Below are 12742 nucleotides of genomic sequence, written 5' to 3' on the forward strand. Positions count from 1 at the left end.
GTAGTACAGTGACAGAGTCACGTTAACGCCTTTAACTCTCTGGGCCTGTGTATTCCATTGAAATTGACACAACGTAATTAGAGTAATTATTTGTCAGCTAGATTTTGAATATCATGTGTCAGCTAGGGAGTCCTATAGGCCTGGAAGGAATGTATATTTAATGCATTTTGACAAGCTGGCAAAATGTAGAGGTGTTCACTTTTTCTTAAAATTTAGAGCAAAACTCCTCTCTCATCTAGTATATGCTGTTGGTTTCAAATTTTCATCAAGTGTCATAATTTGAGCACCATCTGCCCCAAGCTTTCAAAAATCGCCCATCAAGCCCCCAGAAATAATGAGATATAAAAAAAAAAAATTCATAGGTTTTTCAGGCCGTGATTCTTCCATATGTGTGTGCTGCACTTGTTCTTTTGTGAAAGCCTCTGTCCGTACGCCTGGTAAGCTAACACTGCTCTACATCAGGGCATATTTCAAATTGGGGTGCGGGATTGGTTCAGAAATGGGCTTCAGGGAACTTCAGTCTCGAACTCGAAGCTGGTTTCTGCTCAGGAAGGAATGATTCACTCCAGTTGACGCATAAAGCATAGCCTATTGCGACAGCTGTTGCGGGCAGAGGAGGAATCAAGCTTGTGGGTGTGGGAACGCTTGTGTGCTCACACTGAGCTTTCAGTTTGGCAGGCAGCAAAGGAGCCAGTCAGCCCATCTCGGTATTTTCCTTGAGAAACCTGCATGATGCTGAAACAATGTGAGAAGTAGGGAGGCCAGAAGAATCCAGCCTGTTGCCGTGACCCATGTTCGCTTCCTGGCTATTGATTTCTGCTAGAAGATAACTAAGGGGGTGAGGAAGAGATGTTTGGGGAGCGCTCCCAGCATTTTGGACAGGATTTTGTGCAGGTTTTTCTCTTGGAGAAAAGCGCGGGGTCAAGGAAGCTAAACGTGTTGATCTTGAGTAACAGAGGGAGCACTTGGTCTGGACACTTGGGTTGAAGCCCGTGGGTGAGTTTGCTGATTCGGAGACTGCTGGCGGTAGCGGAGGGGGTTGAGTTTCCCCAGGAAAGGCAGATAGTAAGACGGCCTGTGTGCTTGCTGGAATAATGGAATTAGTGATGCTGCGGGGCTGTGTGTGTTTCACTGGGAAGGGGCAGATGGCACGAGTGGCAGCAGGGGGCTTCTGCCTTGAAGCGTGCCCTGCATGCATACAGCCGAGGATGAGAAGGCTGTTCTCTAATGGGCTCCTGCCATGCCAGCGAGCTTCCTTTGATCCAGCAGGAATCTCACATAACGAAACTCCAAGGGCTTCGTTCTGATGTGTCTCGTCAGTTGCTTTCGTTCAGATGCAGCCATTCTCCCTTCGGTGGGTTCTGCCTTACGGCACACATCACGTCCTGGGTTCCTGCTGACTTCAGAGAAGCGACGGCGCTGGATCAGAGCTCTCTCCTGGGTAACGATGCGTTCAAAGGGGACAAGCCAGACTGCAATGTCGGAAGAGAAAGGAACAAGAATGGTCACTTGCTGCATAAGCACTTCCTGCAGAGGGAGCTGGCTGGGGACTTGGCCAGTGGATGGCTTAGAGGGGGAGGTCGCAGCTCTTCTGCTTCACAGCAGCAGGTCTGGTGAAATGTGCACTTTGGGGGTTTTTCCTCTCGGGCATGGCGGCGTTCCTGGAAAGGACGCTGGATTGTGAATCGGCTGGAAGCACATCTCTCAGGAAAGAGACCTACTCTGTTCCATTATTAAGCAGATGTAAAGGCTGGGGGTAGCCAGAGAGCCAAGTAAGCAGCTCCCCCTGCTCTGTTGAAAGTAGAGCGGGGGCTGCCCATACTTCCCCTTCCTCTGAGGCTGATTCGGGGAGCGCTCCCTGTCCTGTTTGCAGTCTGTATTTAACCCCTGGGAGTAGCTGCTGATGTTGCCAGGAAAGACCCAGCTGGCTTCTGTACTGGAGCATCAGCATCTCAGATTAAGTGCAACAGTTGCCATCCAGAATTCCCACCTGGCTTGGAAGTGGCTGCTTGTCCAACGCTCTGGCCTGAAGAAGTCCTGTATTAACTCCTGCTAGAAAGCAGGAGGATGATGTTGGCTGTTGAAGAGAGAGAGAAAAAGGCAGAGAGTGGAGAGTTAAAGGATCCTTGGTGTCTGGCCTCCAGTGTCCACTCTCTGTCAACCCACGGGCCGCCATGGAGCAAGCAATTGTTGTTGAGAGATTTCAGCCACCTCAAAAGAGTGGGGTGTGTGTGTGTGTGTGAGAAAATAAATCTCTGGCAGAAAACCAGTAACTGTGCTTCGTATACATTTGGCCTCTTAAACCTGACTTTGCCCTGGGTGTTCAGACTTGGGCTCCCGTCCTGCAATGAGCCATTTGAGCACAGATCCCTAATAACTTCAGTGCTTGTCAGTTAACATGGAGTCACTCATTGTTTCATGTTTAACCAAGCAGAATGCACCTGTTTCTCCGTACAGAATTGGAGGGGAAATGGTTCATGGATAATAAAGCAGATTTAAAAAATATATATATATCTAAAATCAGTCACGTGTGTGTAAAATTAATCAGGCTTTTTTCTGTAGCAGCAAATAAGAAGTAGGGTTTTGTGTTTTAGAAGCCTGGTTAGGAGTGGATTATCAGGATGGAGTTAAAGATTAAAAGAATGCCCTAAAATTAAAGAGCCGCTTACTGCAGTACTCACACGCAGTTGGCTGCTGCATTCGCTCATGACACACACACATTGGAGAGAACAGAACTGATCACCTAATGCTGCCCCCCAAAAGGCATATTGGGAATAATTTGCAAGCACTGTGAATGTTCCTAGCCATCGTGGGACTCTCTCTGCTGGACTTGTTTGGTCTGTTCCTGTTCCCTGGCTTTGCTTGCGCCCCAGTTCTGCAAGCTGATTCACATGGGAAACTTTCCACAGTGGGGCGCCATCCATGTGGGCCTGAAAGTGCCCATGCAATCCGCTTTTACTACTGGGGCCTTCAAACAGGCGATGATTCGTTTATAGGAGGGACCTCACGCCTCCTAGAAAAAGGGCCATGTTTCTTTAAAACTCCAGCAACCTCTGCTCTGCCAGACAAACGGCTTCAGCAGGCCTCAGTAGCTTGCTGTTTTGTGGCTGCACATTGCTAAGACTGAAGTGTGAAATAGGGCCTAAGAGGAGTTTAGACGATGCCTGGTATCTCTGGGGATTAGGATTTACTAGATTCTATCTCTCTAATGTGATTTGCACGGTGGTAGGCTGTCTGACTTTGTTTGCAATGACTAGGAGTATTTGGTCTCTTTTTAAAGAATCTTAAGCAGCAAAGAAATTAATTTCCTCTTGAAATGACTGGCTTTCAGGGTAGTGGCATCCCTCCTTTTAAACCCCTTTTGTGTGGTAGCTGGCTTTTGATGCTTGGGCTAGGAAAGCGAAGACTGTGCTTAATAATAGGGGAAAATTTGCCACAAGGGTTGGAAGGACTGATTCAATCTCATCCCTTCTCTGTACTCCAAGGGTCTGAGACTAAATTGTAGTTTTGAAGTACTCTGTTTGGTTCCAGGAGGTAGAAAATAAAGATTGACGCTTGAACTATGGAGGCCTTTACTCACTGAAACAGATAACCAGGAGATATGGTGGATTCTCCATCACTTGTAGTTCTTACGTCAACAGTGGATGTCTCACTTTAAACTATATGTTATTTCAATCCCAAGCTGCTGGGCTAGGTGCTAAAGATTCCACACAGTGATGCCTGCCTGCATTATACTGCAGGGCTGACTAGATTATCATAATGGTCCCTTCTGGACTTAATCTAGGCATGTGCTACCATAAAGATCAGTCTGCCTGTCAAGTTTTATCCTATAATTAATTGCAAGCTAGGGGTAGAAGGTTAGGCACTAGGTAAGATTTTTCTAAAGTGCGGTCGGCACCTAAATCTCATTGAAAGTCAGTGCATCCCCCACCAACCTTCATTTGGTCTTCATTCAGCATCTTCTTGGCAAGATGATAGGCGGAGGTTCTGTGGAAAGCAATGACTTGACCTGTGTCACTGTTCACACCCTGGAATACCAGAGGTCAGGAAGATCTTTTAATATGATCAGTCTTTCCAAAAACACAGAAGAGTCCACATCGTGCTAACAAACTTCTTTTAATACCCAGCACCTAAATACCATCTAGTATTCCTTTACCTAACAGCTCCTTTACGTCTGCATCAAGCACAACCTCATGTGTACCTTCATGAGCATATCACATTGATTTTAAAGTTTCTGTGCTATTTTATTGTGTGCTACACACAACATGGGCCCAAGAAGTCTGTCCTGGCGGTAGTGGCCTTCATAACTTAAGCTGGAACTAAGGAACATACGTTAACTCAGTTAAAAACCAGCGCCAAAACAATGCTTTGCTCTGGATGTGATAGTCACTTTCTTCAGCATTTTGCCAGCAAAAGTATACGGAAAATTTTCCTCACTTTGAATTACATAAATATTGCTATGCTAAAAATAGCTCCCACTCCAGCTGCTATAATTTGAATGCTCATAATTTTGAAATGACGAACAGTTGGCTGTGGAGTAGGGCAACTGCATAGTTGTTTGTTTGTAGAACTGCTTTTTATGCCCTCTTCTGAGAAATAATGCCTTGGGGGATGGGGTGAAACTTGAGGACTTTCACAGTGTTCCTTGAGGACTTTCACAGTAGCTGGGGAAGCTTCCTGTTTGCAGGAGAACTCTCTTCTTGGCTAAATAACTGTACTCTGGAACCACAGTGACTTTTAGTACTTCCTAACCATGAAGCACCTTCATGTTGAGTCTGGTTTTTTTTTTTTTTTATTATTGAAGTGTTCTCTCGCCTTCATGCTAAGATCGGACTGCCCATCTGTCTGTGGATAGCCACAACAAACATGGCCACCTCAGCTTCTGATCCCACCCAGTTTAACCTTGGTCTCCTCTAACCCCTCCATTTCCCTTCTGCATGCACCTCTTCCTCTCACTTTGAGGTAGACTGCGCCCACTCCACCACTAAAGATACCTATATGGTGCTCAGAACAGCTGGGCAGATGTTGTGGCTTCGGCTGGAGTTTGAGCTCTGCAGCTTCGGGAGGTTGGTGGCCTTCAGAGGCCAAGCCACAGTATCTACGCGGCCTTTTTTAGTGCTGTAGCACAAGCCCTGGGGGCTGAGTCAGTGGCCCTGGGCGCTGAGACCTGCTGCTGCAGGCTGCCACTTTGCAGTGTAGATGTACCCTAAGAGGGACTCTTAATTGCATACTGTATGGGGTTAGGCGGAGGGGGGAAATGTAGTGGACATGTTTGTAGGCACATAGATGTGGTGTTCAGAGGGTAGTAGCCAGACTGAATTCAGGGATTTAGAGGAGCACTGTACGGTGTAGAAATAACGGTGCACCAGTGATTATGCAAATCAGAAGCCTAAGACAATTGGAGTGCCAGGAATCCTATAAATGAGAAATGTACAGTTATGGGTCAGTACTTCTCCAGCATTCCCTGGGTTTTGATTGGCTGAGACAATTCCACTTCAGGATAATTAAATGCAAGGAAGGAATGGGGGTATTACGAAATCGCCTCACAACAATGAGGCTTTGTTCTGAGCAGTGTGTTGCCCAGCAATGCAGCTAAGGTGCACAGATCATGGCATATCATCTCTCACTCATTCCTTACTGCTTAGGGATAAGGAATTGGGATAGAAAGATGCATTGGTCTGTCCCTGCCCTTAAGTAAAGTTTGTGGAACATCATTTTCCCTTGCAGTCTGGAGATGGAAATGTCCATTTCACTTAGACTCATTGGCCAGCTGGGTTTAGGCATAATCCATGTTAGAAAGTCAGGCCTTTCCATTCCAAGCACAGTCTCACTGTCCTTTTCACAAACAGCACCAGTGTCAAGATCTGTTTTCAGAGGTAGTTCTCCTGTGTCTTCAAAAGCCTTTTGTTTGCTAACGGCTTGTGCAAGAGCATTTAGAAAAACCAAAACAGATGCTAGTAACAATTTCTAAGTTGTCTCCCCTATGCTCTGGTTCTTGGTGTGCCTGTCAGACTGCTTTCAGAATGCAAGCGCAGCTTAAAACATGCTCGCACCTCTACACAGAAGCTATTTTAAAATAATTTTTGTTACAATAGCTGTGAAGCACACAATGCTACTAGAGGTTTCCAGCCTTACGAAACTGGATTCTGCTGGGATTTAAGGAGTCGGGGAGTAGATCTAGCAATAGCTGCATTGTTACCAAGCTATTTCTCACCTTCCCTGAAACCTTTCTAGATACAGGCCTTCCCAAAGGTGTGTTTCTGCCTTTGAGAAATAAGACTGCACCATGGCAAGAGCATTTTTGGTGGGGGCTGTGGAGTAGGGCAGGAGAAAATAAATGGGCTAGTAAGCAGCCAGAAATGTTAGCATTTCAGAGAGAGCATTTCCGAGAAAGCTGTGGGGTAGAGATTGCTCGGTGTTAGTCCAGCTTTAATAGCAGTGATAAGGTTTGCTTTTGTTCTCTGGGCTCTTAATCAGTCTCTCTGCGCCCTTCATCACACAACTTTCATGTGTGAGCTCCCAGCTGCAGCAAATCTTGTTCAAACGTGCGCACAGATTTTGTTCCCTAGAGCTGCAATATATATGGATGGCGTGTAAGTCTGGGAAAATCAAAGCGTTCCCTGTCCTGTGTATTTTATAATTCATTGCATAGCTAAGTTGCAGAATATTTTCCCTCTAACAAGCTTGAAGATGGCATCCATATCTAAAGGAATAATATCCAAGATGACACGGGGGAGAGGGGGTTATAAAGCCCCTATAACTTTCTTAGAGCCCTATGTATTTGTTCAATGGTTGAATGGTTTTTCCGGTCTTTATTGCTGTTGCAGTCTTGTATTTATTTTGTACCAGAGCTCCCTTCAAATACCATTTTAAAAAGCTATTGCCTTCACCACTGCCTCGGTGCATTACAAGTGGCTAAAAAGCCTGGTGGGACTTTTAAATACGAAAGTTAACAAACATAGCAAAACGAAGCATTCCCTTAATTGAATCCCTGGTTAATTTGATTCTCTATTTAATTTGATCAAATTCCGGACATTGAATGAATAATGCTAAAAATAGCACAACTTCCCCTCTTTTCAATTTTGATCACTTTATGTAAGCGGTGCTGGGAAATTCACTGCCAAGTATAGAAGGTTCCTATTAGGGAGGCTTGAAATTTTGGATGTGAGAAGAGCTAAGAGATGACTCCTCCCCACCCCCGCCCCAATTACAAACAACTAAAAGGGGTTGCAGTTGACATTAGCTCTTTAATGCCCCATGCAAGATGTGATGTGCACCCTGCTTGTCATGTAGATAAGATCGGTTGCGTATTCCAATCAAAACATCAGTGCCTTCTGGGGAAAGCCCATTCCTCAAGTGCTCGTTTTCTCCCACTTGCGGGGTTGCTTTCAGACTTTTCAATTAAAAGTACCGCATCCATTGAAAGCAAAGGGAGGGCTGCACAGGTCTCTGGGGGTGGGACTCTGAAGACCATGGCGTAGTGCACGTGTAAGAGAGTACATAATTAGGCATGCAGTAATCTTCATTACTGGTGATGGGCAAGAAGGAAACAGCTCGTCATGACTTTCACATCCCAGGCTGAGTTTGAAAGGCTGACGGTGAAACCGATCTTTACTTCCAAACTGAGCGAATTCGGTCTGGAAGTCGGTGAGGGACGGTAAACATAGACCTCAAGGTGATGCCATTTTGTAGTATCACTTTTCAGAGTACAGCCAGTTCTGTCTGGTGGCGTATTAAGACTGTTACTGGTAACTAGCTGGTGATGTTTGATATGGTGGAGGAATGGGAACTGCTCGGAGGAGGTGGCACAAAACCCAACGTTACATTGTTATCGAGTACGGAGTCTTTTAGATCTCCTGGCCGTTTTGTTCTACAGGAGCCATTCTTGAGACTCAACTGGAATATTAGTTGGCTGCTCCATCACAGAGCCATGAGCATGGGCGCGTACCTGGAGCAGTTCACCATCTCCCCTGACACCTGCTCTTTCTGCAAAGAGAGGGAAACCCTGGAGCACATTTACATCGAGTGCACCAGGTTTCAGCCCCTTTTCCGGCTCCTCCAGAAACTCTTCCTTAAGTTCTGACTGCACTTTTCCCTGTATCTCCTTATTTACACACACCCCATCCATAACCCCACTAAGTCGTGAGATCTCCATGTCAACCTCCTCCTGGTGCTGACCAAGATGGCCATTAACCATACCAGGAGGAGGAAGCTGGAGGGGGCATGGCGTGCTCTGTGACTGTGGGGCCTATTTCCAATCCCTCCTGAAATCAAGTCTCCAGGCAGAGTTGCTCTAGGCCATGTCCACTGGCTCCCTGGATGCCTTTGAGGAGAAGTGGGCGCTGTCTGGGATATTCTGCTCAGTGTCCTCCTCTGGATCCTAGATTTTGGACCTGTGATCCTCATGCCTGTCCCTGTTTGTTTCATTAGTTGTCCCCTGTAATCACTTAACGCCTGGGTCCGGTGGCTCCTCTCCTTAGTCTAAGGGGAGGGGCCTTTAGGTGTGGACAGGCCCATCCCCAGTGATTCAATAGGTATAGCCTTGCAGCCTACTTTTCAGACTGCTCCCAGTCTGTGTGGGTTGATAAATGTACTGTAATGTGTGGCCTGGAACAAAAGCTGCAATCTTAAGTACCTACTGCATAGCTGGCATATGTTGGCACCTCTAGGGCTCTTTGCTTTTTGCAATGCTTATTTGGGGTCTTTTTCTAAGTTACTATTTTGCATTTGCCTCTCTGTGGAGTGTTTGGTTTGGTTTTAGTTGTCTCTGCTCTCCAGGTGAGAGAACCCCCTACAAAAACCGTGGTCTCAAAACCACTCTCCAAGATGCTGAGAAAATCTGCCTGCAGAATTAGGGCTGCAAAGCAAGACATGCTTTGGAGACCTTCTAGCGCATGTGCAAATATTCATGGGAATGGGAACCACCTAGAGATGTCCTAGACTCAGTACTGTGGACAATATAATTACCAGAGGAGCTGCTCTTTGAATTGCCACAAGTGTGAAGGACTAGCTTGTTCTTTACAATTGTATGATGATGCATCTTGCTGGGACTAAAGGCTGACCCTCTTCTTCAGGAATGATGCTGCCAATGCTCTGTCTTCATTTCTGTGTTTTGTTTTAATTCAGTAGATTCTTCACCAGAAGCCCAGCCCAAATACGTCAAGGGTGGGAAACGCTATGGTAGGCGGTCCCTGCCGGAGTTTCGGGAATCCGTGGAAGAATTTGCCGAGGTGACTGTCATTGAGCCTCACAATGAAGCAGCCCGGAGTTCACACATAGCTTCCAATGACTGTGATGAGGTAAAGTGCCCCCGTTTAAATCTATAGTCTGAAAGCGACTATCCACGGGACCTATGTCACATTGATGGGATGTGTGAGGGGGGGAAAAAAGGGAGGTTTTGGACATGACCCTGGCCTCCTTGTGACTCTCTTCCTTGTAAGGGAACACAATTCAGTTTCTTGCTGTTGTATTGGTTTCACTCCTCTCGTGCCAGAATTAAACGTTTAAACTCCACCAGGGACGGAGAGTTGAAACCATTGGGTGCCATCTGAGCTTGTGTATGTGACCCTCAGGTATAGATGAACGCTCACTGACTCAGTATTTAAATCTGGCTACTTGTCTTTCGATTTCTGTTTCTCCCATCCCTCTTACACTGGCCCAAATTTAAATCTGTGCAAAAATGTGCTGACCTAGACAATACAAGGCAGAGCACTGTGCGACATTAGGGAAGAAAGGGAACTTCACACACTGTTAAATGCGCGTCTCATAGCATACTTTTTAAGGTTGCCTTTTGGGGAAAAGACCTCTTCGCGGCATCCTTATGAGCATTTGGTTCTTATTTTAACGCTGAGTTAATATGTTGATTCACTAGTGAGCAGGTGAACAGTCCAGTGACGCTGGAGAAATCCAACTGGATTAGCATCAGTGCCAGCAATGCAAATGTTGGCTAACGATTTTAGCCCCGTTGTGTACGTCCGTCCCTACAGTACTGTGTGCTCCCAAAGCAAGTTAGTGTTCTGCTGCCAGGAGTGTGCTGTAATAAGGCTTCTCCTTAAGTGTTGCTTTTTCCACGGTGCCCAAATTGTATTCTCACCCTCTCTCTCCTGCCAAGGTTGTGGGCAGATGTAATGAATGCTCCTTACCATCCACCTGCCTCTCTGCCCTAGTCCATCTTTCCTCTTTATGAAGAACTTTTTAGTATAACTGACCACTTGCAGGCCGCACTGCAAGCTCTATAGGTGACATGAGCTTGCTCAGTGCAGTAGGAAGGATGGCTTCCAGTCACACTCCAAAGAGCTGTATGGCCCATTCTGCAGATTCGCAGAGGAGCCCAGCTCTTGCACGAGCTCTGGAGCAGTCTGTCAGGATCCCAACAAGGGCGGTCAGGGCCATGGGTCAGAGCAGGGCCACACCTTTGGCTGGGAGGATCAGAGGAGTTGGTAGTCGGGTTCCAGGGTCGATACCAAAGTTCAGTGTCCGAGTTAGGAGGCAAAGTCCAAATCAAGCTGAGCACAAAGCCAGGAATTCAGGAGCAAGGAGCGGAAACAGTCGTGGCAGCTAGAGAAGATCCATGCTGTTGCCTGGGTTTATATAAGGCAGACAGCCAATCAAGAGCCATTAGGCTGCTGTCTGTCAAACCCCTAAGGTGGAACTTCCCAAGGTCAGTGTCCACAGTGGCTCATGGGAAGTGGAGCATGAGCTGGTTACAGCTGCCGTTGGGTGGCAGCCTGGAGATGTCAGGCCTGGGTTCTAGACCCGAGGGCTGTTACACTATCATGAGATGCTAGGATAGGCCTGGGATTTCAGAAAACTATCTAGGCTCTTTGGTCCCAGGAGGTATGCTACCAGATAGCTGATGCTACCAGCTGCACCCAGCTCTCCATGTGTACGCACAGACACTGCAATCCACTATCAAAGAAAAGCACTGGTCTGGAGCCTCAGCTGAATAATATGGGTGTGACCTACCTGCCCAGTCCAAGCATTGTTCCTTTAACCCCAACACCGCAGGGTAAGATTGCAAACTTAATATGCTGCCCAAGCAGCTGAAATATAAGATCCATTCAGAAATATAATAGTAATAACTAGTCTTATGTAAGTGCTTTTCATCCCTTGATCTCCGTGCTTTACAAAGGAGGTCAGAAACAGGTCCCTTTTTTATTTTTTGTGAAGGGAAATGGCTTCTCAAGTCTGCTCACTTGGGCTTCAGTTGAGTAAAGTCTGTGGGAAAACCAGAGTAGCTGGGATCAAAGCGTTGTTGAATCTATAGCTTCCCATAGCATAGTTCTTTCCGAACTTCTCTCCCTTGCTGTACCCTGCACATCGGCCGGGGAGAATGTGGTACAAGGCCAGATTGTGCATAATAGTTGATCAAAGTGGGCAGCAGGGCAGAGCTAATTTGAGCTGAATGTAGCATCTCCCGAGTCCTTGTCATAATTATACGTTGTTTGGAAATAGGCTATTGTGTGTTTAGCATAATTTAGGTTTAAAAGGATTAGGTTTTTACTGGTAAATGTCAGTGAATGTTGATTTCACTGTACACACAAAAACCGTCGAGAAAATATTTCCATAGATGATGATCAAAACTAACAGGCGAAGTAAGAAAAACGCGGCTTGAGAACTTCTCATCAAAATCCATTGATTTAGACTGGAATTAGGCTTGTTTCAAGTGGATGAGAGAATGAATAGTAAATACAGGTCTGATTTGTTGATTTACTTTCTCTATTTTGACATGTGATGTTGACAGTTTGTGGTCGAACAGTTTTTTAAAGCTTTAATTTTTTTAATCTCTGCATCTACTGTCATTAAATAATTGTCTGAAACCACTATAATTACCTACGGCTGTGAAAAGTTAAATCGATAAAAATCTGTAAAAATGCTTAAAAATAAACACTGATATTATCGGTAAGAATTACATATATTAAAAAAAATAAAATCTGCCAACCCTAAACTGAATACAGAGCCTGGAGCTGAGGCTTACAATGCAAAACTGTTACTTCGAACTGGGGCCAAGCGGAAAAACCACATCCGACTGCAGAATTATTGCCTCCTGGATGCCACTCTCTTAATACGGAGCAATATTTTCTCCCAGAGTAAAAAGCGTTCTTTGTAAATAAGATGCAGCTTCACTTAATCTCATGTCTGTATTTAAACATTTGGCCTGTAGGTAAGTGTAACTCCTGAAGTAAACTGGGGAGCTGTCCAGTCCTACCCCGAGATCATGTCTGGCATTGCCACCACTGGCCCAGCCTTGTAAGGTGTCTCCTGCTCAAAACCCAGAAGCATCCATGATTGTATCTGGTTGATGTAGCATGTTAATAACTGTTCTACACATTAGATCATGCTGACTAAATACCAGAATACCTCCCTCTGGCCTCTTTGTTCTTCTGAATAAAGTAAGGGCCAGTAATTAAGCTCTGGCTATAACTCTGTCTTCATGTCTAACGAAGTGTGTTGTGAACAGAAGAGACATGTCTTCTGCCGTCAGTTCAGTTCATCTGTAAAAACTCAGTAGTAACTACAGTACTAGCTAATATAGAAGACGAATAACTGGGCTAGCCATCTGATGCAAGAGTATTAATCTGTGTATTGTGGTACAAACCGAGATTAAGGAAATCTGGCCTTCTTACTCTGTTCCTTTGCAGTGCAGTTTTACAGAACTGCCATAACTGGAGGGTGGTGAGTCTTGGCTTGCAGAAAACTTTGTGCCTTCATTATTTGCATTTGTTAGATACTACAATAGGGA

General features: G+C 45.6%; 1 protein-coding gene across 8 annotated transcripts in view; it reads left to right on the plus strand.

Moving 5' to 3' along the window:
- Positions 1–12742, plus strand: part of NIN (ninein) — a 105605-nt gene that overhangs the window by 31655 nt on the left and 61208 nt on the right. For 4 of the 8 annotated variants that reach the window (XM_073350184.1, XM_073350189.1, XM_073350182.2 and 1 more), the window contains one exon: positions 9127–9299. In XM_073350184.1, coding sequence (XP_073206285.1) covers positions 9127–9299 — 173 coding nt within the window. The remainder of the gene's footprint in view (positions 1–9126; positions 9300–12742) is intronic. The other 4 variants (XM_073350181.1, XM_073350190.1, XM_073350183.2 and 1 more) reach the window with 1 other exon arrangement.

Source organism: Lepidochelys kempii, chromosome 6 (genome assembly GCF_965140285.1).
Source record: "Lepidochelys kempii isolate rLepKem1 chromosome 6, rLepKem1.hap1, whole genome shotgun sequence".
Lineage (NCBI taxonomy): Eukaryota > Metazoa > Chordata > Testudines > Cheloniidae > Lepidochelys > Lepidochelys kempii.